The 27,279-nt window shown below is 44.0% G+C and overlaps 1 protein-coding gene across 1 annotated transcript in view; it reads left to right on the forward strand.

Annotated features, from left to right (window-relative positions):
• LOC115394367 (cadherin-7) overlaps window positions 1-27,279 on the forward strand; it is a 101,422-nt gene that overhangs the window by 67,400 nt on the left and 6,743 nt on the right. Inside the window, exons 6-11 of the mRNA XM_030099672.1 lie at window positions 959-1,146; window positions 3,759-4,015; window positions 6,324-6,457; window positions 8,368-8,489; window positions 20,752-20,869; window positions 23,002-23,250. Coding sequence (XP_029955532.1) covers window positions 959-1,146; window positions 3,759-4,015; window positions 6,324-6,457; window positions 8,368-8,489; window positions 20,752-20,869; window positions 23,002-23,250 — 1,068 coding nt within the window. The remainder of the gene's footprint in view (window positions 1-958; window positions 1,147-3,758; window positions 4,016-6,323; window positions 6,458-8,367; window positions 8,490-20,751; window positions 20,870-23,001; window positions 23,251-27,279) is intronic.

The raw sequence follows: 27,279 nt of genomic DNA on the forward strand, positions 1-27,279 counted from the left end.
TCCGCTCCCGCCGTCGCGTTTACGGGGTCATGGGTCAGAATCGATACGCTATTATGGCGCATCAAGAGATGATGGAGTCCGGGAGCAGAGGCTAGGGACAGAAGTCAAGGTTAACCGTGTGTGGGGACGGGCCTGGGGGGGGGTTGGAGGTACGGTGGGGTGGGGTGGCGGGGACGTAGGTGCAGGGGCAGGACGAACAGAGCAAAGCATTTTTTTTTGGTCTTTTAAAGAGCCGCCATTCCACGGCAAATTAAAAAGCCATTATAAAGATTACATGGCGGCAAACAATGTCAGGCAGATTAGCATTTAGACGGTGGCTGAGGGAGACACAGTGAGGAACACAGAAAGGTCTGGTAATGAGCTCCGCCATGGTGATTGGGGAGATTATGATTATGAATATGATTCCCCTCTTTATTCTTACAAGAGTGCTTTAAATCCAAAGGGTCAAACAAAAGCCCAGGGAGCACAATGGAAAGTTTGAGAGTAATAGATTTTTGGAGTGGACATTTCATCCTGTGAAATGTACCAAATAGATCTAAGGGTGACTCTTATTATTTTTTTCTCCCTTTACTTTCTCCTTCCTCGGTTGAATGGATCCCGGTTACATCCACATTGCATTTAGGAAGGCCTCTGTTCTCCTCGATATAATATTTCAAAGGTAAAACTTACAGGAATATGAAAACCGCAATTTGCTTTTTCTTTCCCAATTGCATATTTTACTTTTCCATCGCCTTTCTTGCACTGTCTGTGCGGCGGCATAAAGTGGAAGCGGGGCGCTTTATTCCATGTGTGGCAGTGCGGCTGCCTGTCTGTGTTATGCAACATGAATTCATTGAAAAGCCACACAGTGAAATCAAAGCTGAAATGGGTAGAGCAGAATCTGAGCTGCTGGGAGGCGAGTTGGTAGCGAAATAAGCACATCCATTACCAACATCCGCTCCCGTCCTTCCTCTTCCAGAGAGCTATCAGTACACGGTGCTGGAGTCGCTGCCGGTGCAATCTGTGGTGGCCAGGATCAAGGCGGCAGATGCCGATATAGGCTCCAACGCGGAGATGGACTACAGGATCATGGACGGCGACGCGCCAGGCCAGTTCAACATCACTACAGACGAGAACACGCAGGAGGGAATGATCATCCTGCTGAAGGTACACACACAACTCAGGGATTAGGATCAGGCTCCTCATGCAGCCGCTCAATGGAAGCTGGGTTTTCGAACTTAAAAAAGACTGAACTCTGCCTCTTCAAAGTCGGAGTGAGAAGGTCACCACTTTCAGCGCCGCACAAACTCCTGCTTGGATTATCGATTTCCGTGACGTGGCTTTACAAATATAGTAAACCTGGTGCTATTCACTCCTTTATCGAGCCGCGAGTTACTTTAACCTTTTACCAAGTGTACACACTGGATGTCGCTTTTTGACTGTACGCGCTTACGTTTCTGTGCAGGAGTTAAGATCTCACTGCAGCTGAGGTGGAGACCACGAGGGGAAACTCGATGTTGACTTTTTTTTTTTTTTTTTTTTTTTGGCAGTAAGACTTCATTTCATTCGTGTGACAAATGGTATCAAAGAACAAAACAGCAGTGAAAAGCAACACGTATTCTCTCTCATATTCATCCATGTCATAAAACAATGATTCCCTACCGAGATCTTCGTCTGATACACCGATACGATTCAAAAGCTTCATATGGGGGACAGGAAGGTATTTTTCTTTCAAATTACAGCTATCAAAGAGACACCAAAGCAAACATTTTTGTAGCAACTGATAATTTAGAATAATGGCCAATTTTGGGCGATTTAAACGTATTAAAGCCAATAATGTAGTGAAGCTGAAGCCTTAAATGTTTGGTGCTGAGCAGTGCGTATCCTCCATGAAGACATCTCGGCCTCTGACGTGAGGATATTCACCTCTAGCATGAGCGGAGTATTAATAATCCGTATTAGCATCACTAGTTGAATGTTAAAGAAGAAGAAGCAGTGGTTGCATTTCTCCTGCATTCTGAGTGAAGTCCAGACAAAAACAGCAACCACCTTGTGTTTTAATCATCATTTATTAGACTACTAAAAGCTCGTTAATGAGCTGAGCGAGTGCACTGGACGACGCTACTTACAGAGATGGGCACGAGCGCTGTGCTTTATTTTCGGTGAGAACCACATCCTCAGAGCAGAGCTGCAAGATTCCCTCAATGTGCATTAAAACCGGGCCTGAAATAGTTTCACTGCAATGCAATATTTACGCCTGTTTGACTCACATTTCCTAAAAAAAAAAAACAACAGCAGCGCCCAGCTGTTTCATTGACTTACCGAGGATTTGTTGAAGTTGAAACTATAAAGTGACTCATTTTTAAATATAATGTCGTTATTAGGAATGAAAGGCGCTCGGTGTACAGGCAGGCTGCCGCTGTCAGGACGCATTAGGCGACACTTCGGGAGATAAAACAACACATAATAATAACAACGTCTTTTATCATGCGTAATGATTTAAATCTTAATCGTGAATCGGGTAGGATGACTCGAAACTTTGTTCTTGAGTAAAATATTCAGAGTAATTTGAATTCACCGGGAATAAAATGCAGCAGGTTTACCTTGATGTGCACAGATATAACTCTGACAATCTCATTCTGTATAAAGCCTAAAAAAAAGGAAGCAGGATCCAGGTTTGGATCTTCTATTCTTTAAGAACTTTTTTTCCTACTTTGATCTAAATTCCAGTCATGGTTAACTACCATGAAACAGCGGCTGTGCACAAACAAGAATTGTGTGGTTATTCCATGTCTTTCCTCTCAGCTTCTTTTCTGCTCAGCTTGGCGCTTTCCTGTTGTTTCTTACCTCCGAGTGGAACAGAAGTAGCTGCGTGGAACAGACGTGAGCTTCCCAGTTAATTACAGCAGCCGACAACCTTGATGTTGTACTTCAGGCCCGGCGTGTGTGTTTTAAGGCGCTGTTTGGTTGGAGGGGTGAAGCGGAGTGACGCGGGGCAGAACAGACGCTCTCATGTGCTTTGTTTGTATGTTAGACCTGCCTTCTGCGGCTTCAAATGTAAAAAAGAAGGAAAAAAAGCCACTTTATTCATTTGTTGCACATTCTTACCTCATTTTTGCGTGCGCCAGGCCTCGTGGCTGACGCTTCACATTTCAGGGTTTCGCCAGACTTGAAATGGTCTCTGCAGGCCACATGGATGTGACAGTTAATCGCTGACACTCTAAAGTGGAAGAGGTGGAGTCCTCGTTGGCTACAAGCACCGCCTGTCAGACGGACCGATTTGATCCTTTGTTTGCTCCAGACTCACACAATTACGACATGGGAGAGAGGCGGCGTGCGGAATCGATGTTGTCTTGCAGTACGTACATTACATGTTGCAGAAGGAGGGTTCAAGAAGCCAAACATGTTCTAAAAAGCAGTCGTCTAACAATGCTTCTCACCATGTTGTGTGCTTTTCTTGAAATCAATATTATTGCTTTCACAGCACAAAGTAACTATAATCCATCACCCAATTACTTCCAGTCTGACCGCATGTAAAATTCTAATTGGTGTTTAGAGGCTCCATCTCTAATTGTGATCAATACCTGAGAGCTGTATGAATGCTTCACACATTCACATACATGTGGACTGGTTCTTTCTTCTAACCGGCTGAAGTATAGAGTTGCCACAGTGGTGTAGTCTTTACATTTCCTGAGTGCAGCCGCTTTCATTTGAACGAAAAAAAACAACAACAAGATTTCTCTAATGTCTTATTTCTTTCTTTTGTCTCTCTTCTGCAGCCCTTAGACTTCGAGACAAAGAGCAGCTTTTCTCTGAGAATCGAAGCCACAAATAGGAATATTGACTCCAACTTCTTGAGCTTGGGCTCATTCAGTGACACCACATCCGTCAAGGTGACGGTGGAAGACGTGAACGAGCCGCCCGTCTTTTCCAAAGCGCTCAGCGAGCTGGTCGTCTCGGAGGACGCCAAAGTGGGAACCTCCATCGGGAGGGTTTCCGCTCACGACCCAGACACCTCCAACAACGCCATCAGGTACCAATGAGCTTTTTATACACCTGGTACCACATATATATGTCTCAAAGAAGGTTGAAAAAACCTGTCGCAGTCTTTACTTGAACTGAACCGTTAAATAAACACACATCCCATTGGGAAGTGTTACTTTGGGTGGTCAAACGTCACAAACAAACTTCACTTTAAACATCTATAAATGAATAAAGGTAAAAATAAAATAGAATGAGGCATGATGTTCTGGCTTTCATTGCATTTTCTAGCAGCTTATTAAAAAAAATTTTAGACGATGTTAAAGTAAATTCTCATGCAGCTGTAATTGTTTGGCTTTAAAGTGACAGGAAGACATCTGGAATTGTGTTTTTTATGGATTATATGCACAGTGCTACGCTGTTATTTTACCGGCAATACCCTCTCGAGGTGAAATGGATAAATGAAATCTGTTATAATTCCCACTGTAATGTGGAGGCGGTCTTTCATAGATATTCAGTAAAGTTTATTCAAATCAGAGAATGATTAAACCTGAGTGATTTTGGCCACAATTTAGTTCCCAAATATCATTTAATCACACTATGCACAACATTTACTGTTCCATCCAATTTGTAAGAGTGCTCTAAGGATTTAAGTAACAGATGTACAGATGTACTTTAATGATGAAGGACTGATTAAATGCCTTCACCCAAATAAAATCGAGAAATATTCCCTGAAATTGGCACTAAAGGTGATTTTAATTCCCCTTCCTTATGCAAAATATTGCTTTGAAGCATCCTCAACCCATCTAAGGCCAATTCATTTAGATGTGAAGCCTCGGTTCTTTCTTATAGCTTCTGAGAATTAGACAAGTGAGTGAAAACTGAAGACTTTCATTGTGTTTTCAGGGTCTATTTACTCGACAACAGTGCTTGGAGTCACTGAAAGCGCAACTTTTTGAAAATGCACTGACTCTGTCTCCATGGAAACGGGGAAAACTGAATTTTAGTGAAACGCTGCTACTGCATGTGAGCACCGAGGCCGGAGTCGTCAGTTCTTCTGCACATGTTCGAGTAGATGGATGCTTAACAACACAGTTTTCCCCCAGAATGTCACATTCTCCTGGGACTTGGAACGTTGTTTTGCTGCAGACGTCTTTTCACCTGCTGAGTATAAAACAAAAAAGCGTTTTTTTAGAGAACGAGAGTAAAAAATACAGATGTTTGTGTTTGAATGTGAAAATGAAAGCAAAACTCATCAGAAAGCTGCTCTTAACTACTGAAGTGACATAAAAATATGTGAAAAGTGGCTCATGTTTTGTTACTTTTGTTTTCGGAGAGAAAAATTTTGCATTTTCACAGCATTTCCCATCTTTTACCAACGCAGCTTAAAATGAGTTTGTTTGTCGCGGAGGAGGCGAGCTTTGCGTAGATCCAAACAAAGAGAGTGATCCATCCGAGCACTCCACATCATCTACAAACAGATTCCGTAAACCTCTCGAAAGTCCCTGTGTGGCTGTCACGGCGCCGGCGCCATATGGCGGGAGGGTCGAGGACTGCAGCATTCGCAGAAAGCGAAATGCCATCTTGAACAAGAGAAGGGCATTCCTGCAGGAGGGTCAAGGCTCGACACGCGTGCCGTGGCATTTTGCGACTCAAAACAAGCGCTCCCGTCGTCAATCTGTGCAGTGTCACTCCCGAGATCCCCACCTGCTTTGCATTAATTGAATGAATATTGCATGGCGTTCATGCTCGGCCTGTTAGGATTGTTAGTAATCTTAATCAGAAAATCAAATTACTGCACTATTGTTGCTCTAAATTGCTTCTTTTTGCTCCTGTGAGTGTTATCACTGTCTGCAATATATTTCACTACATCTGTTGAAATTAAAATTATTGTGGAACTAATGCAGCCACAAGAGTCAAATTACACTGCAATAATACCCTTTGGATGCAAGCTAATTGAAGTTGTAATTTTACCAAGAAATAGGAGTTGGTGTGTATTGAAAGGGTTTGATCAGTGTTGTCTGCTGAGGGACACGCAGGCAGTTTCCGTTGTTATAAAAATTTAATAGGGTTTTGTTTCACTTCTGCTATAAAGCTAAAAATTGGTGCCTCGGTTCTGAATTCAAAGCAGTTTGAAGGTTCGAGTTGGTCATTAGTACTTTTCAGAGGCAGATTGGAAAACAACACGTGTGATTCGGAGTTTGTCAAGCCAGTTTCTTGTGATTCTTTAGCTGTAAGAAAAGAAAAGACACCTTTATACTTACAAGTATGAGAAACACAAAAATGAATACCACCATCCACAAAGGAATTTCTAAAAGTGTGTTGTTTGTGTGTGTGTGTGTGTGTGTGTGTGTACCCAGATTCTCCATTGACAGGAACACGGACTTGGAGCGCTTCTTCAACGTGGACGCTCTGAGTGGGGTCATCAGTACCGCCAAGCCTCTGGACCGAGAAGCCAACTCAGTCCATAACCTCACCATCTTCGCCATCGAGAGCCGTGAGTTTACTCCCAGCAGAACGCTCACAAACCAGACTTTAGCACCAACTGTCCAATCGCAGCGCTGCAACCCGTAACGTGACCCAGTTTGTGGTTTACTGCACGTGTTGAGGTGCGCTAATGTGGTCAGACCAAGACTGAACTAATAAACACAATGCAATGTACACATAGTTCTACCTTTCACTCATAACCTGAGAAAACATTCCTTCTATCTGAGAAAGTCACAGTCAAAAGAGGTCATGTTGGAACAAAGCACTTTTTTCTAGTATACTGTAACACACACACACACATACACACACATACACACTCGCTGCTTTTGTCTACCTCCATTTGAAGTTAAAGAAATGTAAAAATATACCCCTCAGGCTTGGCAAACTGTCAGTTAACTTGCTGCGAAATCTTAGATCCTCTCCGTCCTCCTGTTATCCGCTTCATAATGTCCCTCAGCTCTTTGTGCTGCAGACGGAGTTGTTGGGGTGGTTGCAGGGCTGTCGGGGAATGTTAATTCACACGCGGGACGGTCGTTTTGACCTCCATGTCTCCCTGAGCCACGGGGACGAGATGCTGACTAAGGGCATGCGATCTCACCCACGGGTGAACAATGTTAATGCGATGTGAAGAAGTGCCGCGTGCCTTTTTGTTCATCTGTCAATGGCTCCAAGGACATGAACACCTTTTTTTCGCTCTCTCTCTCTCTCTCTCTCTCTCTCTCTCTCTCTCTCTCTCTCTCTCTCTCTCTCTCTCTCTCTCTCTCTCTCTCGCTTTCTCTCGCTCCGCCTCGGATTCCTATCATTCCTCCACCATCATGCAAACACGTTGGACAACCATCATCAGTGCACTATCTGCTGAGCACTGTAGACAGCTGCGTCACATCAGTATAAGTTAAAAAAGACAACCAGCCTGTCAGCCTGGCACTTCCTCTCCTCTCACATCTTCAGACTGAGTGTTGTGTGCAGAGGAAAAAAAAAAAAAAAAAAAGTTTTTTTGTCTCGAAACCTTTTTTTTTTTGTCCTTGCTTCAAAGATGTGTTTTTATTTACATCTAACGGCACACAGATGCACTACTTGGTTGATTCCCGAGCGTGAGCGCCTGCCTGATATAGCAACAAAGAGAAGGCAGCATATAATAATAGCCATACGAAATGTCACGGCGGTCCCTCATGCATGAGAGGTGCTGGCTCCCGACACGTACTGACGCTTGGCCGCTGTTTTTAGCCGAAAACATCTTCGACTTCATGCACTGGCCGCAAAATCCGCTGCCCTGCGCCGTGTTATGACAGTATTTATAGTAAATGGGTTCTTTGTAACCGAACGGGGTGCCTGGACTCCCTGGTTGACGGATGCTGTGCATTTGAGCTGCAGTCGCTCTCATTTCATCGCGCCGCGCCAATGACAACAAGTCTGTGGCCCCGAGCGCCACGCGTCCTTTTTATCACCATCAAATCAGCCGGGCCCCCGAATGTCAGGGCGTCATCTGTGTCCGCATCGCGGCGACGCCAGGCTAAATCATCATCCTGCACTCAGACGCAGCCATTTAGCCATCAGTGTGTGTCAGGCCGACAGAGGCGCGAGGCTGTCTGCGCAAGATGGCTCACACACACACACACACACACACACGCACACACACACACACACTGCCTTCCCAGACAACAAGCCCGCACCGAGTCTAATCACTCTGGCTGATCCACAGCAGAGTGTGAGGACACCAGCTGTTGGAAGCTCACTACATATTTCATTACAGCAGCACTTTCTTCCTTCTCCGTTGTGATTAATTAAAACACATGAGAAAGATCAATATTCTATAATTTGGCCGAGTGCTTGAACGCAGAGTTAGAGCCGAATTAGAGCGTTTAAAAGGGAAAGTTTGCAGGAATCATCGGGCTCTCTCTTCTCTCCCTGTCTCTCTTTCAGAGGACCCGACTCAAATCGGGCGCGGCGTCGCTCTCGTCACCGTCCAGGACATCAACGATAACGCTCCGGTTTTCGCCATCGACTACGAAACACTCCTGTGTGAGAACGCCATGCCGGGCCAGGTAAGACAGAGAGGCATTTCTGCTGTTGGTCCAGGCTTCCTTTCTCTTTCCCCCCTCATTCTCCACGTTCGCTTGAAGTTTGACTCACAAAGGCGTCCTGCTGACTCTCAAAGCCATTAAAACTCTCGCTTGTTCCTTAAAACGAGTCTACTGTGCACACATAGTATCCACTTCACAGCTCGAGGTCAGTCCACGGAATCGGCATCATTAGTATGAGACTCTTCCTTAAGATTTAACGGCTGGTTTTGCACGTGTTATTTCAGTCCGTGCTGCCAGAGCACACTAAAATTAATGGCGGTGCTTGACTCTGCCTGTGGTCTTAATCCACTGTAATATCGCTGCTAATGTCGTCTCTCAAGCTGAGTTCTGCGTCGGTTCTGACGCTGGTCTGAATCCCGCTGTAATTAGATAATGGCCGCTAAGCACAGCGGGGCAGAAAACGCTTCCCAACCTCATGCAAAGGTGACCAGGAAGGATTTCCGAGCTGGGAGATTCAGTCCGGGAGCAGAGGGAGGGAAGGAGGCCGAACCCCAGCGCCGCGTTCTCCCCCTGCTTAGTAGGTGGCCTCACTGCCGCTAAATGACTTGTGTGTCTGTGGCGGCGATTCGTCTGCTCTTGGCATTTGGAAAATACAATCAGAGACGAAGGGTAAAAGAGGCGTGCAGACCTGAATAAGTACAATTGATCAGAATGATGCATTGTATTGGAAATGCCTATTAGGCCCCTTTTAAATACGTTATTTGCATTCATATTTCGGAGCTGTTTTTCAGCGTGCCCACTGGAGGGTGAACAAAAATAGCAAATGATTTCATTTGTGGGAACGAAGGACGATATTTCATGTCCGTGTGTGCTCGTTTTTTGTTTTTTTTCTCTTTGTGTGCACAATGCTTGACCACAGAGCCGGTCTCATTTTCAGGGAGGTTACATGGATTTCATGTTGTTGCTGCATTTATTTTTAAACTTACAACACCTGCAACTAAGTGTGCAGAGTGTACGTATATATACATGTATATATGTGGGAGCTACTTCCTAATTGTGGAGGTTTTATCCCTCGGGCCAGAACATTTTCTGGAGTGATCACTGCCTCTACACTAGTTGCCATCATTATTGAAGAATCCATTCTACCATGGCTGGATGTCTATTTTTGGTTAATGATCCCGCCACTTATCCTCGCGCGATTGTTGCCGCTTATTGATATCAAATTTAGAGCAACGCAAGCGTCTATCTATCACCTGTCAATATCTCAACATTCAAATCCAGGAGATAATTTGTACACTTCTTACCCACCGGCGGCTGATAAATTATGGCACAGAGACTGAAACAAAGTCATTCCCCGACAATCACGGCAGCCCCCAGGACACAGCAGCAGCGATTGCCCGTGACAGCATCATCAGCAGGAAAAGGTACAGCAGATCTGTAATTACTCAGCTGAAGCAGACAGATTGCTTACTCAATGCCAGCGATGGCTGAGCTGTGAGCTTCCCCCCCCCCCCCCCCCCCCCCAAGGTGTAGCTGGGAGCGAGGGGCTGCCGGTGACGGACGCCCCCGGTCCTCGTCCATCCTGCCGCTTCACGCCACGCATTCAAATTCCGTCGGCACGGTCCTTAAGCGGCGCAGTCAGAATGAGCCGCCGTAGCTCGGAGGCGGTTTTAAACATTTGAATAGTCGAGACGCTCCCGACATATAAAGCAGGGTGGATGTGAGGTTGGGCGAGGAAATGCCTACACTTTTGTTTTGCAACCTGACAGCAGCGGGATGTTTTCTCCACTGTGCAGAACGTACACATGCTGCTTCTTTTCACCCAGTTTGTTGGAAAGTTTGTGACTCATCAGTCATGAGGAACGAAAACAAGACAGTTAGACCCGGAGTAACAGCAAATATTCTAAAAGATTAAAAAAAAAAAAAAAGTATTAAAACTATCCAGAATTAAAGGTGCATTAAGGAGTTTTTCAACTTTAAAAATACTTATTTTCCACCATAAATATGTTAGAAATGTTCAATGGTGTGTACAATGTGCTCTGATGTATTCATTTAAGAACCGCTAACAGCGTTAAATTGTCACTTGAAAGTTGCAGTGCCGGTCCGGCAACAGAATTTTTTTGCTGAGAATTTGAGATGATTTGACGTAATGCACGCTCCCGCTGTCCTTAAGTTTCGTTTTGTCCGCCATTACTCCGCCAGATGCTTAACGAGCAGCATCCGAGCAGTATTGAGGATGGAGCTTCCAGAAAGTAAGAAAAGACCGGCTTCTAGCACTGCCACAACTCCAGCACAGACCCCACCAGGCAAAAGACACTTAGATTTTACTCGAGCGCTGCTAAAAGAGCGAGGAAGGAGTTCCCCTCTTCCGTAGACGCAAGCCACAGACACGAGCTTTTCATTAAGCTGCAGTTACGCCCAAGGCCTGCAGGGGCCGCCGTTTCGCATAAAACGTGCAAACTCCTTAATGCACCTTTAAATATTGAGAGACTCTGAGCACAAAATATGAAAAAAGAAAGGTATAAGAAGACCACAGTCAGTTTTGTGGTCATGTGTATTTGCGTTTTTGATTGTTGAATTAATTTATATCCATGGAAACATCCAAATAAACAGTTTTTTTTTCCTTTTTGCATATTAGCAATTAGCAAGCAAATTTAAACTCATCTGATTCTGTTCTGTATGCAAATCAAATCAAATGAAATTCAAGTCACTGTTCTTTTACCGTGGTTAAGTTGTGTCAAAAACTATAATGTTGTTCAAAATTTAAAAAAAAATCAAGCACAGTGTGAAATTTTATCCAAAACAGAGAAGATTTAAGTCTCTGTGCACATTATGCAGCAAAAGTCTGTTAAAACAGTCAAATCTGCACACATGGCTAACAATGATAGAGTGGATTTACAGTTTTCTTGTTAGGTCAACAAGACACAAACCAGAGGCGATGGGAGGAATCTGCCCCTCCTCTGGTCACACCATCCCCCCTTCTTCTGAATTATTTTTATTGCTGGGGAGAATAAAATCTATTTCGCTCTCACAATGATTAAAACTACTTCGCTGCCAGACTGATAAAACTCATCAAATAATTGTATCCAAGTCGAGTAAGGCTGCCAGCTCTCACATGAATGTGAAAGTTAAAATACCAAATTTGTTTTGGGGTTTTTCTCACAATGGAAATGTTTAGAAAGTTTGTATATCTTCATTATACATGTTTTTAAATCAGTTAAATAAGGGAATCTCATGTGTTATTTCAAGAGAACTTCTCGACAAAGGCATTTATAATTATTGTTGTTTACAATGTGTGAAATACGGTGTTACAGATTCTATTTTAACATATGATTTCTTACTTCTCCTCACCAAAAGTAGAAAATCAACAGAATATTTACATCCCTGCCTCACCTCAAGTGTTTGGATGAATTTTGATGATGTTGTTTTGTCCTCCCTGTCACCTTATTGTTAGAGGAAATCACTACTAGAGACAAGAGGAGCTTGTTTTCATTTTTTTTTTTTTTTTTTTTTCGCTAATTCCAATTTCTATTCAATCCCCATTCAAATACAGCCCTTCTGTTAGGCAACGCTGAAGAGCACCGGAGGGATTGCACCTTCAGACTGAATAATGAAGGCAGGCAAAAAATGGAAATTTCATGATGAAATTTACACCCAAAAACACATACAGAGCAAAGGGAAGGCGAGCGGTTGACATTTGAATGCGAACACACAGTTTGAATTACAACTAGGTGTCGGCTGTCTGTTAGCACACGGGCCGGGGCGGACGTCCGCCCCGCCAGACGTGTGCTCCAGCACCTCCGTGATTCCTAATTAATTAAAGAGCTCCTGTTGTGTGTGTACGTGCGTGTGTGTGTGTGTGTGCGTCCGGTGTTAGCAGGGAACAGTTGGCTGCGCTAACGGCGCCCGCTTTCCCCGTTAAGCTTTGTTCGAAAGTCTCCGGCTGCCCACCGCCTGGCTGTCACGCCCATTGGCTTATTCGCAGCCGCGACGGAGATGAAACGATAACATTTGCCGGTCGAGGCCGGGCTTGACTCGGCGGCTCTGTAGCACAGATTAACAGGGAGTGCAAGGATGGAATAACCTGCCATTTTTCAGGCCTAATTAAGGCCGTCTCGTGGCACCAGCTCTCTCCAGAGATGCCACTTGTTACGGATCATCGGTGCGTCTGTCTTCTGCCATAATATTAATTGATATTATGATGGGGTGGAAGGGGCGGGGGCAGCGGGGAGAGCGAGGAGTTGTGTGGGGGTTGGGGGGGGGTCACGTTGTATCAGTTCAGTGTAACCATTACATACATGAGTGGGCTTGGCACGCCGCTGCCCCCAATCTGCTCCCTGCCCCTCCCGCCGCCGCCGCCGCCGCAGCGTCCCCCGGAGACCGATGCACGACGGGCGCCGGTGATTGGAGGCTTTCACTCCGTAGCATGTGAAATAACGCGGACGGAGACGGGAACATGCCGCAGTCGCATTCGGTGACGGATAATGATTGTAATTTACAGTTTCCAGCTGCAGAGCTTCCTGAAGACACAGACTCTTGAACTCGGTGTGAAAGTCACTTTCTTCAGTTCATCAGTACATCTGAGAGACAAATAGGAACTATTTTGCGTCATCTCTTCATGTTTTTCTTTGTGCAGTTTGTGTGACCCCATCCTGTGTATGTTTGTTTTCACACACTCCAAATTAATTTACCTCTATCCGTCCCACACACACACACACACTCTGATAAGTTGTTTTTGAACTGTGCATGTGCCACAGTAGGTTAGAACTGAAGGTATTCCGACTTCCAGGTGGGATTTCTTGTCACTGCATCGCTCTGCAGCCTGAGAAAACTCCAGCAACACGATTATTTTAATCATTTTCACACAAAGATTATTATATCCAGGACCTATTTTTGAAGGTCAGCCGAATCTATTAGAGTCCTCCAGGTACCGCCGCATGCCTCTGCTGACACAATGTTCATGGGATTATAAGGGTTTCTCTTCAAGAAAACCTCTCGGGAAAACTTGAGATTGAGTTTGTTTCTTTTAATTCCTGCAGTGAAAATAGCTGCTGGAGCTTCTGTTCTTCGTCTCAGAGCCTTTTTGTCCGTTTCTGGTAGCTTCTGCTTGGACGTGGCTTCACACCTGCTCTTCTCTGGAGTTCGGGGCCGTCACCTTTGAAAACAGAAATTTCCCATGCACTTGTAATTTATTAGCAAGGTTAAGTACTTCTTTTAGTGTTAGAGGACCTGGATGATTAAACCTTTTCACCCTAACCAAAAATGAAAAGAGATGTAAGAAAGACTTTCAGCACAAGGCTTTAATCTCCGTGATAAAACAAACGATCCTTTTTTCTTTTTGAAACGGGGCTGAGATCATCTCAACATATTTTCTTTGCTGATAATTGTCCGTTCATTGACAACAATTTGCCACGTTGAAAACTTGTCAGCACAAAGTGAAAAAGTCAAGTATTTTTAATTGGTAATTAATTTTAATGCGGCAGCGCCGGCAGGGTTCCGGGCGACGGTCCAATTCCTCCCAACGCCCTCGTGCCAAACTGTGAAAACTCTTGGTCAAGAGCTTTTCTCTTTTCCTCTCTCTCATCCGATTAAAGCTATCTTATGTACCATTTCCTAATTGGTGCACAGTCTCAGCTGTCGCATCAATCATCAGACAGCAGAAGACGTCTTCACGCCTCCTGTCACCGTCCAAATTATCAGTTTGTTATAGGTGTTGCAACTAGGTTGAAGATTGAAATCAAATATGTGAAAGCGCCGGGGACGTGGAAAACATTAGCGCGTGGCAGCAATACTGTCGGTTCTATAAAAAGACCCAACGTGGAGCACATTTTAATCTCCGATCTCGCCGGGAGAGGACTTCAGCCTCGGCGGTTTCAACCTGTCAGCATCGCGCCGACAAACAGGCGCGTGACGAGACGAGTCCCTGCAAACGGCTCGGAATGAGCGGGCAGGCAAGAGATGGAAAGATGACATTTGTTGAGTTGATTGCGAGCGAGACGTATTTAAGTTGTTTGGCGAGTGCGAGGCAGCGGTTCTCGGAGGTGTGAGCGGTCGGGGGGGGGGGGGCTGTCGACGTGGCGGCGGCGGCCAGAGTTCTGGGCGTCACACGCGGGTGATGTTTTGGGCGTCGGTGTCATGGGAAGTCGCGGCGGAGCGGCGCACAGAGTGAAGGGTGTGAAAACAGCGGGCCCACCACTTTCTTCATCAACACAACCCCTGGTGACAGCTGTCACGTTGCCACGGCAACCGGTGCCACCTATTTGATGCCATGCTTATTTATACTCTTAGTTCAACTTTGAAGTGGCTGGCTTGATCCTATTGTATGACTCATCCGCCAGCGGGGCTTTATGAGGCTTAAATGAAAGACTCCTGGCTGTAAATCCACTCATACTGCCCTCAGAATCTGATAATTACACTTTTGAGACTGTATAACACTTAAAACAGGACTCATGAGGGAGGAACAAAAAACAAAACAAAAAAAAAACGGTTTCAAAAAGATGTGCGGTGTTTGTTTTGCCGGTGTCAGAAAGGAAACGTACGATTCAAGCTCGTTAACGCTTGGATTTGCTTTTCTTTTTTTTTCTCTCTCTCCTCTCAGTCTGTCCGTGCTGCATTGGCTGAGTTTACTCTGCTCATTACAGGAGCTCCGTTTCAGACGGTTTCCTCAGTCGGAGTCTGAGTCAGCGGCCGAACAAAGCAGCGCAGATGCTCCGTGTCACAGTCGCACTGAATTATGGCCGATGTAGTTCGCTAACGTACTTCTGCCGTCGAGGAGGATTAAATCCTGATTGTTTGAACCGCGCGCCGGCGAGAACAGACACGTTTTAGCTGGCAGGGTGTTATTTGTGGAATTACTGCGAGTGTCTGTGCGAACAGTCAGGGTTGAGGCTGTGAAGGTTCAGCTCAATCATCCAGGTGGTGCGATGTCTGGGGAAGGCTGAATCCAAATAACTACACTCCAAAGACTGGAGGCTTCAATCAGGGAAAGTCCAGACACAGAATTTGGCTTTGGACTAAAGAGAGAAGTTTTTTTTTTTTTTTTTTTTTAATATTCGCTGAAGCTCATATCAAGGGATGGCCATCATTTGGATTACTTTGATGTCAGTGCAGTACCTTCTTTTCTGCATCAGTTCCCCAGAATGGAGAGCATTTTTTAAACACAAGAATTATGACGATTCTTGAATTGTTTTGGCTTAGGTGTGTTAGTTTGCATATTTCCTCTGTGGTGCAGCAGATTCATAATATCTGTTTGAATATTGCTTTCATAATTTTGATAATTAGTGAACTAAATCGGCTGTAACCAGTTATCATTTTGTTTCAGGTGTACGATCCAAGTATAGATTAAATAATTACCATGTTCACCTCCTACACTGACATGAAGTTGACTGTGTGAAACTCACCCCACCTTTACTGAATAAACTGTCGTGCACTTCACCATTCATCAATGAGTGCATCCGCATGATGAAGAGTGGCTGAGCATCATTAAATCGTGCGTTTCCTTTTGCTACTGAAAGGTGTTGCTTGTACTCAGGTGTCATCTGTACTGCTGATAATTGCCTGAGCCCTGTAGATTACGTTTAACACTGAAGAAAATCCTCATAAAACAGATGCTTCACTTTGACTTTGCGAGTTTGTGGAACTTTTTCAGGTCTTTTTTTTTTTTTTTTTTTTTATTCTGTGTAATCTTTTTGTGTCCATTTTCACTCGTTAGCCATGTTGGAACAAATGCCGTCATCGCTGGTGGGATTGTTTTCCAGACAACTGTGTAGTTAGCAGTTGTTCAAGGCTGCATGAAAATAAATCCACATGGAAAACCGTATTTCTTTTTAAAGAGTTTCTCTCCAGCCGTTTGCGGTTTTCCCTCCACACAGCGGAGAAGCTCACTTGAGATTTATTAAAAGACGAGTAGTGGAATTGAAACAGCGGTGACTGGAATATCCTGACTTTTGGTCTCTTTTGTTAGTCAAGCTCCAAAACACATTGAAATCCTGCATTTCCCATGATGCCGGTGGTGAGTGTTCCTAAAAACATGATGCATCCTCGATTCAGCTCCCCAAATCCACTCACCTAAAAATCCTTAACTTGAAATGTCGAACAGCAGAACGTCGTTCTTTAGTTTCTGTTCGTGTCTTTCTTTACATGTTTTCCGGTTTCTCACGGAGATCGTCAGAACACCAAAGAAAGGAGCTGAAACTCTGCCAAATCAGCAGACTCCACTTGACTGGGATGAAGAGAACGACGCCTGGGTACCAACAAAACGTGACAAAGTGAAGCAGATTTAGTGAATTCATTACGAGGCACAAACAACAAAAACATCCACTGGAGCTTCGGCTGTGGAGGCCTGAATCAGCAGCAGGCGTAAAACCTTCCTCACATGAATCCCATATATCCATTAAGTTCTCGTATGGCTTTCCATCCTTTGAGCTTTGACTGGCGTGCCTGGGGAGTGACTGGAAATGCACATGAATTTGCATATTTTTTCCAGATAATTTGGCGGAAATTTGAGCTGCGGCGGAAGCTGCACTTTCACCAAAGGAGCCGGCGCCTCTGATTTAGTTTACACAATGTACTCCTCCTCCACCGAAGCAGCAAAACAGACACATCTTTGTCCTCCTAATATCCTTTTTGATCAGACACGCAGCCCTGTGCAAATTCAGAAAAACCCTTTAATTCCTTGATTCATAGGGCTCCTCAGCCGCGCCTCGTGACAGGCACCAGTCGGCTGCTGCCGTTAATGTCTCCCAGCCAGAATTTATGTCTACATCCATGCCTCTCTCCTCATGTCTCCTGCTCAGCCCATTAGAGGATTCCCCCAGCAAAGGTTCTCTGGAACGCCGTGCATCAGAGCCACACTAATGAAAGGCATTATACATTACAAAGTGTTTGATTTAAGGATGATTTACAGGCCTTTTTGCTCGGCGGTGAGGAATGGAAACCTTTCGCGAGATAAGCTCCAAATCCATCTGCAATACTCGGGCTACATCAAAGGGTTCAAATTGTGTATAGGATTCATTGTCGCTGTAGGAGCCACAGCGAAAGGTTTCTATCAGATGTGAAATTTCCATAACAGAGTGAGAGGCATGTGAGTTATTATGATCCCCGGATCAATGGCAGCTTTGGTGATATGCAGCCGAGCATGCACACGCTGCATGTTTCGGCGCGTCTACCTGTCACTGATCCGCCGGCTGACACAAACATCACTCCAGCCCGCACGTACAGATATCCCAAATGTTCTTCAAATGGAAGAGATAACCTTTTTAGCATTTCTCCTCCGCATACGAATTCCCCCTTGCGCTTGCAGTGCTCAGAAGTAAACAGGGAAGGAAAAAAGGAAAGCGCTCTGTGGTTACTGGAGCTGATGAAAAAAAAGCAACTGTTTTAATTTTGTTAAGAAAAAGTAAAATATTCATGAATTTTCACCCTGCCTGCCAGTTTTAATAATTGGCAGAACGTCGTTTGCCACCTACACAAACCCCTAATACCTGACAGCTTGTAACCGGCAGCATTTAATCACAGCTGACAACTGATAATCCATGTCTCGGCACTGATGGATCATTGGGGGTTTTTTTTCTTTTTTACCTCTACTTCCTCGCCCTTTTATTTCATTTTATTTTTTTATTTTGTTTTTGTCTTGATGTTGGACTCAGAGCTGTTTGGGGCTGCGAGACGTGATAATTTAGTGTGAATTGCTTCTAAGAGTCTCTTGGATCCTGTCCACGGGTGTGAGTTGTCACAGGGTTGAGTTTCGAGATTGTCTACAAAGGATTCGGGAGGCTTGATCTAAATTTATAAGGACACTGCGGCAGTAACACCCACTTTGATGGCCGTCATGGTGGCTATCATTTGTCGCCCATATGGCATCTTGGTGTGTGATGTGCTTCTCATGTACACCGTGTACTCTGTGAGATTTTCCCTTTTTTTTTAATTTCCCTCCCAAAGCTTGTCGCTGAAATTAAAGCTCTGTTTTTATTTGCCTTTTTTTTTTTTTTCTGAGAAGAGATAACTTGATTTTGAGATAGCATGTTTGTATGAAAACGAAAAATCATTACAAGCATATGCTGGTGGGTGTAAATAAATTGGTTTATTTGGTGATTTGATTTCCGGCTTTATTTATAGTTGTCAACACGGCTGCATAATAAAGGGAAGGGAGAGTTTGTTTAGTCCTGAGTTCAGAGGCAAAATAAAGTGGGCTGAAACAAATAGCGTTCGCTGGTTCGACTCACAGATATGAACGTCTGTCTGGCATCGCCTGGAGCAAGAGCAGCTCTTATCATGACTCATTTCATACTTGTAATAATGAAGTAGGGAATGCCGTAATGAAGTAGGAATGCCTGACTGCGTAGCGCGGGCATTTATTTTTCAACCGCATTTAGGAGACAAATCGGGGATCGTGTTTATTTTTGTGGTGGTCAACGCCTGGAAGCCTGATTGGTCTTGAGATGAAGGAATGAAAGTTTATTTATGTAGCGCAGCCAATATAGGAGAGTAACGTATCGTGTGACGGTAATGTAAAAATGTTGGCCTGTTTCAGTGTAATAAAGCCCATAGCGTAATGGAATGCCAGTGGTATAATAAGATATTTGATCTTTTGTCTTAATATTTTTTTCCTAAATCTAATGATTTACTATTTGATTGAATTGGCTTTAAAAACGTATATTTAAAATGTAATATCTGCAGCTAGTCATGTGATAACAGCATAAATAAGACTTGACATCTCAGATATAGATGCTTCTTTGCTAATTTTGTGCAATTTCATTATCAAATTAGTGTAGTGAAGTGGATGGAATAGTCATCCAGTCACTCTACAGCACTCTCCAATCATGTTTGAATACATTATTACCAAGTTATTGTGTTATTGGCTTTTTTATTTTCCTATAACAGTTGCAGATATAGGTCATCGTACAGCAGAAGTCTCACAAAGTACTTTTCAGTACTCAGATAAAAATATAACAACAAAAAAACAGACTCCCAAAGGTTAAAAAAGTGAGAGTTTTAAGTTGTATGTTAATTGCCTCTCAGGTCTGTAGTAAACTAGCTCTAAAGCCGGGTCCTCCACGTCCTCCTGGAGACACGAAGCTTCTGCAGCTCTTTGACGTAAACCTGATTTTAACCATGTGAAGCTCTGAAGACAGCAGAGTTTTGAACTGGAGCCTGAAATGAACTGGAAGCCAGAGCAGCGACTTTAATATAGGAGCTATATGACAGCGACTGGAGGCCTGTGGCCCAGGCTGAAGGAAAGGTAAATAATGAATTGTGATTGGTCAATCGAGATGAAACTAAAGAAAAACACTCGGGTTTCGGCACAACTGCTCTAAGCTTAGTGAAGTTTAGTGAAGCATGTGAGACAGCAGAATGATGAAAAACTTCAACCTGTTATCATAGCTGATAGTGGATTTTACACTAATGCTGCTGTTAATGGATTACATTCATGTTTACACAGAAATAAAAGCATCAGTGGAAAACGACATAAAAATGTCACAAAATGATTTCATGAAGCCAAAAATTACTCTTGCAGTAAACAATAAGGCTAATTTAGGCGTGACTAAATAAACTTAAAATGTGTGTTTCTTAACTGTAAGAGCAAATCGTCACACTGGGAGAAAATAGTCAGGAAATATGGATTATTTGATTTGATTTTTTGTTTGCTGTGACCACTCCAACACCAAGCAGCCCCGGTAGAAATGATTTTTTACCAAAACATAACATCTCACAGAGGCTCATAATATACCGCTGAACCGTGAAATCTCAAAACACACTTCTCTGCTTTTCTTGGTTCAACTATTGGAAAGTTAATATTGAACACTCCAAAAGTGTTGTGGTCTGGGCACCAGGACTGAAAAATAATCTCAGGACAATAATTTGCTTTTGGACAAATCGCATCCCAAAAGAAAACACTTATCTCTAAGAGGTTGCCAAGCTCTTGCCAAATAAGCACTTACTGTACTTCAGCAGATAAATGACACAAAACCACAGCCAGACATTATAAAACAAATTGTTTCCATCAATCAGAATCAAGTTGGTTTTCTCCACTTCACTCGCTCTGCGGCTCGGCGCTTTAAGAAAGATTTATTCCTCCGTGCATATAAATCTGTGATGGAGTGAAAAGTGATGCATATACAAAGGCATTGATGACAATGCTTTCCTCAAGCTAATTCCACCAGGGACAATAAGAGCTCATCCCAGCATCACGCTCACATTAATCTCTCTGCAGCGATATTTCAGCCAATGAGATCGATTGACGGTTCACCAGCTGACTGGTTTCCCTTGTCTTTGTCTGCTCCAGGTGATTCAGACCATCAGTGCGGTGGATAAGGACGAACCCCTGCGCGGCCACCGCTTCTATTTCGCCCTGGCCGCACCTGTTGCCGGAAACCCCAACTTCACTCTGCGGGATAACAAAGGTGCAACGGGGCTTTTCAGCCGTTCTGTGTTGTTACCTCAGTTTCAGTGTCTACTAATCTTTTTCCAAAATGATGCTGAAATCTCACCATACGAGCCGTTCCTTGCTCTTTTCTCAGTTTGTCTCTAACTTGCAGAACATATTGAGTTGCATTCAGCTATATTCAACAAAATGTGACAAGCTGATTGATCGACCATCGAACACTTTAACCTCTGCAAACCAGACGGTCAGCTTATAGCTGGAATGTGCTGTTTTAGCCAAAAACACGATCAATTTTATTGCTTGATCATCCTCATTCCTTTTATGATGCTTAATAAGGTCCAGTTATCGTTAATAAAACTAATGATGTTATCAATAATTATTCTTCCCGAGTGACATGAAGTTGAAAATTTGGACGTATTAAGAAATTAAATTACATTAGTTCACACTTTTAACTTGTCCTGAATGTCTGCCCCTTCGTCAAAACTTTAAATCAAAAAAAGCTCCCCTGAGAAAATCACCGGTGGCCTTCAGAGTCTGTAAAAGCAGTTGGTCAAGTGAGGGTACGCTCTATTTGCTGCTCACTTCCTCCGAATTGAACCTGGCAGCGGTGCAATCGACACTTCAGCCATTGCTCACTGCGGCTCTCTGTCCGTTCCCCCCCCGCCGTCTGACCACAATCCACAATCTGCAGCCCGACTCAGGAAGCAACGCAGAGAGCGACCGGCGCCCTCCAGCACGCCCGAACACCGCCGAGTGAAACCATAACTCCACCACCGCAGCGCTCCCCTCAATCTCTCATTAAATCTTTAATGCAAAACAAACGGCTGCGTCGGATAACGCCGTCTAACCTCTGTTCTGCTGGGTGAAAGGTCTTCACACGATGCCATGGAATAACTTCAACCTCATCTTGCGAGTTGAAAACTGCCTTTGTGCCGTAGTGGCTTGCTAACCACCTACACGCAAATGAGTGGGCGGGTGAAGGAAGAAAAAAAATTACCTTCCCCTATAGGAAAATTTAAGTGTTAATTTACATATAGCTTTAAAGACACATGAGAATTGTGGCTGACTCCATCAGAACTCACTCACACGAATCCCCTGCTGCGCTGGAACACTGCAGAGCTGATTCACTCTGTAAGGTGATGTGTTATATGAGTGTACTGTGTGAGAGCTCAGGTCGGCGGCCATGTCGCATGTTACATGATGAACTGCTTTAGTCGCTACGGTTCACATTCACAACCCGCAGAAGAAAGTATGCGCATGAAAATGTTAAAACTCTGTGTGATGTTCGGTGTTGCTACTGAACACTTGGTGCTTGTTTGTTTGTTTGTTTGTGATGAAGAGCTTTTGGACTTGACCCAGGCTCTTAAGTCCACTTTATGTGTACCTTGCTGCACAGAGATGTCCCTTAAGCACATATAGCCTCATAAAACTGTACCAGAGCAGGTTTCTTTAACTTTCATTTTTTTATGTCCCTTCATGGTGTCATGGTTTTTACCAACAAGGTGTGTTTTTCCTCATCAACAGCAGTGTATTTTTTTTCCCCCTGATTTTACTAATGCGGCTTTAACAAGTGAACCCCTCTTTATATTCATTTTGTTACCTTGTTCTTTGACTTCTGAAAGCAATCTGAATATCACTGTGACAAACAAAGGACTTGTCCTTCAAGGAGAAATCTGCATTTCAATCGTGACTGCTCAGTTTGAAAGTGCATTTCAGTCTATTGATATGGTTGTCATGAAATTGCTTTTTTTAGCCGCAGTAATGGCGCATTGTTCTCCCTCCGACTGCCTCTATCTCCCTCGTACGCTCAGATTTCATATAAGATTTTACCATCGGGCCGGGGCTGTTATTAGCCAACAGGTGGTCAAGATCAGGGAGAGACGCCACAGTGTGTCATATAATGAATTGTGTTAATGACACCATCTGTTGGCATTCCTGCCTTAATACTGTAAAAATCATTTCCGACCGCACTCCCGGTGAACAGTAATCATTATGGAAGAGAAGTTAAGCCTCATGCTAGTCATATACTTGCAGTTCAGTATTTTTTTTTAAAGCCAACAAACTTAACATGCAAATTAAATACAGCTTCCACGGCTCCTTCCTCCAAGTTTGATGCTGATATCCCTCTGCTACTTTTTATTTTTCCCACAGACAACACGGCGTCCATACTGACAAAGCGGGACGGCTTCAGGAGGCGGCAGCAGCCGGTGTATCGGCTGCCCGTGCTGATTGTGGACAGCGGAAGTCCCGCCCTCAGCAGCACCAACACGCTCCTGGTGCGCGTGTGCGACTGCGACTCGGACGGCGTGGCTCTGTCCTGTGGAGCCGTGGCTTACACGGCGACCGGCCTCAGCACCGGCGCCCTCCTGGCTATTCTGGGCTGCATCATCACGCTCCTCGGTAAGACCTGCACCACCTCGGTGTCAGAGATGAAAGTTCATGTTACACTATAACTCTTGTTTTGTGGCTGGAGGGAATCGGGTGGAAGCTCGGAGAGCTTTTATTGTTCAGGTGACAGATGGAATCCACGGGATGGGTTTTCTTCTATTACTTTGGACTTTAGCTTCTGTTAAAACGTTCATTCTCAAAGTGAATTCACCAGTATAACATTTGCAATTTCATTGATGATCATAATGTTGCTGGGAATACAGAGTCACACGAACTGAAGCATATACAGACATATTAATGACTGTTGGGATACATAAAAGCTTTTTTGTGCTGGTTGGATGCTTCTAATTTGTGACATGCAGAAAGTCACAGACTCTCACAGTCATAACTGTGGCGCTAATCGCTTTGCACTGAAGAATGTTCTATAATGGCATTTTTCAGTTCTGGAAATCTGCATTTGAACTGAAAAAAATATTAACTTCCATGGAACATGGGAACTGGATAATTAATTCAGCTATAGATCAGAAGCAGAATCATCAGTCCTGTCCCTGATTTCAAGGCAGAAAGCCCAACCAGTCCACTGACCTATTACAATATCTATAATACCAGTAGTTTATTAGGTGGAATCATCAGTGATTGTTCAATACAACCAGTTTGATCCGACATCTGAAAACCACAGAGTTTCTGGGCCGAGCGGACAGCAGCTGTCTCGAAGCAGCCACATTAGACTGTTGACCGAATGCCACACGTTTGGGCGGAGGAGGTTCCAGAAGCCCGATGAGGAATGCAAATGACTTTATAAATGCACAAATGTTCACAACACACAAGAATAGTCATGTGACAACACCATCTGCATCAAGGTAAAAAAAAAAAAAGGACAAATCTGATGTGATTTGATGCTTTTAAAGCTTTTCGGTGTCCTGCTTCGTCAGCATTGTGTTTCAGACCCCGGAGCTGTACAGCAAAATCAATGACAACATACAAGATCATTCAAAGTATTGGTTTTAGTCCAGACATCTGGAGCTGTGGTGTTTGCTCCATGTCACCGATCCTCACTTGATTCTGACACTTTTCATTTGAATCCAGCAGCGCTGCTTTGCCTGCTTCCATGTGAAAAGTCCCATCTGGAGATGAGGAACAAAGCACTGGATCAGAAAAGTGGATAAATGAAAATGCAGCGCCAGCGATTCAATACTTGCTTTAAGATGGTCGGCAGTCTGCTTCTGCTGCTTTAAGACAGTGATGTGCGATAAAAGCACCTGTCAAACAGTTTCGATGCTCGTGCACACTCGCTTATTAAAGAAGCGAAAGGTCCCTGTGCATGCGTGGGTTTTTTTTCACTCTCTGCACTTCGGCTTCCTCCCACAATCCGAGCCCATGCTAGCGGTTAGGTTAATTGTAACTTTAAAATGACCTCTTCTCAACATGCTGCACTGCCTCTTATCAATAGGAGGCCACAGTGGAGAAGGAAAACATTGACCGCCGCACTTGGGAAGAGAATTTGAGTCGAGGCTTAGAATCTACACTGCCATTAAATTTTAATCAATAAAAATAGACAAGCTTGAAAATGCACAGACATAACTTTTATTTTTAAATTTAGCATTGCGGCATTGCATTGTTTGCTTATGAGATTTATTTAACCACCGTGCTGTGAGGAAACTAATAACCTTTAGTTTCTTTATTCAGTGTTAGAAAATCGTATTTTACTTTGAGATTAAAAACAAAAACAGTGCTCACTGATGTCATGGAGTATGAAGTTATTTAAACGAAATTACTAAAGGGATGAGTCCGCGCCGCAATATTCAGTACAGTGAACCTTCATTGCTCTACTGCTTAATGCTCACTTCAAGTAAATCCTGAGACATGCGTGTCTGCAGATTCTCACCGTTAAAAAAAAACAGAAGGACCGGAGATCATTAAAAGAGCTTCATTCCAAATTATGCCAATACAGTCGCAGCTTATAGACAGTAACCTCATATAAGCCGAATGTGGTGCCAAGAACGGAGCCGTAACATTGTCCAAAAGCAGGTCTGTAGGAAAGCAATAAAACGAGCGGCAGCATCAGCAGCTAATAGCTCCTGATGTAGCACAAACGAAGTGAACAAAGCCAAGATGTTGGCTGTCATTGGAGATATTAGTGCGGGCAGCAAATATTTGGCCTGGCGGAGTGAAGCGGCCGTACCCTGAGTCTCAACAGAGACTTTCTGCAGCCTCCGAGCCCTGAACTTTCCTGCGAGATGCGCTTTTTCTGTCCAACTCGAGCGATATGGTGCATATGCTCGCTGCAGGAAGGTGACATACAGAATAACCTAAATGTTTCCCACACATAATGTGAGAAGCGGAAATAAAATCTTTGCAAAAAAGGATGGAATCAAATGTGTTGGAACCAGATTAGCAGCAGAGGGAGAAGAAGCAGCATCACTGTTATTCAAGAAATTCAAGTTCCCCAAAATATATTTTATGAGATTTTATTCAAATAATTTCACAAAGAAAAAGACTGCAAATAGAGATTTTTTTTTAATTTTTTTTTAATAAAAATGAATTCAGTTTCTGGTTTCCAGGCTGAACCTATAGCTCAACAGCTTCAGGAGTTCAGATTTAAGTGGAAGCAACAGATTTACAGCCCTGCACTCTGAACCCCTGCACACCTCGGTATTTACAACACAGCCGCACTTATCTCCGCTGTTATTCACTCTTTGGGCTGTTGAGTGTGTCGGAGAAGCCTCGCTAAAACGGAGCTGCATCTGGAGGTCCTGCGCAGGTCAAACCCGGGGGGAGATATCATCCCCTCACATTTCCTCTCTGGCAAATACATGTGACCCCGGTCACCGGGCTTTGAATAGCAGCCTGAATGTTTGCAAGTATAATGCCGCTGAATTCCTGCCAGCAGGATCAATTAGTTAGAGTTTGTGTTTGTATTTTTATTTCTGCTTCAATGCTTCCCAAAATCCATCAGGTGGTAAAATACTTCCTGTTTTTTTCATTTTCGTTTTTGAAATTGAACCAAGTGTGAAAATGTGTCTTGCGATAACTCATATTTGCGCCCGCCTGTAAAGTATTCTCTATACTTTTGACTACAATCCAAAAAGCTTTCTCAGCCACTCAGTGAAGATGATCTCAATCATACATCATTTTTACAGCGACTGGACCCTCCTGTGTTTGAGCAGTAGAAAAAAATAGAAGTGTTTTAATGTGTGTTCTCGTAGCGAGAGAGAAACCGCCCGGGGGCAGGCTGACTCAGTGACGAGACTTCACGTTTCAGATCGCTTTCTATGAGAACTCCTCCACTTGCGTTCTGCAGATACATGTCGCTGTGCTTTTATTCACTTCACAGTGGTAATTCACAGAGGTCACGGCGATAACGCCGGCATACATTCCAAGGACGCTCCGCCTGTGTTTTGTTTCACGCCGTGTGTTAGCGGAGACACTTGGAAATGAGAATTCATTAACATATTCGCAGAGACGATGCAGCGCCAAGCCGTCACCTCCAGGCTGCAATACCGCTCATAAAACCTATAGACAAAATGTTACCCCATCAGCGCAGAGTCACAGTTTAATGCTTAGGTGATCTTCATTGAAAGCCGAGAAGGATTTAAACAGCCTATACAATAAGTAGAATGAGATATTTGATGGGGTCAAATCTTGCCTTTATTCCAGTCCCCTTGAAGTCTGCCGCCGTTTCATTGCGGCGCAGAATACTTTTTTTTTATGATAAATGAAAACTTCAAAAGAGCAACAGGAGGAAATTTGTTCCACAACATCCCTGAACCCAGCATCGCTAATGAAAGCCGGTTCTCCCCTGAGCGGCGCGGCCTCGGGCCACAGGCTAAGAACTAATGGCTTCGTTTATTATACCTCCAAGTCGGCGCGCCGGTCTGGATGTGACCGCGCGTCCCCGGCCGTCCTCCATCAGTCTGTTTTGCTCAATTGGATCAACCTCGTTCCTTCTGTCCTGCGTATGCATCGCCCTCATCAGAGCCCCCCTTCTTCTCCGGGCATTAAGAGCCCAGCTTCCTCTGCTCGGCACAATCCTTCATCCGG

Source organism: Salarias fasciatus, chromosome 9 (genome assembly GCF_902148845.1).
Source record: "Salarias fasciatus chromosome 9, fSalaFa1.1, whole genome shotgun sequence".
NCBI lineage: Eukaryota > Metazoa > Chordata > Actinopteri > Blenniiformes > Blenniidae > Salarias > Salarias fasciatus.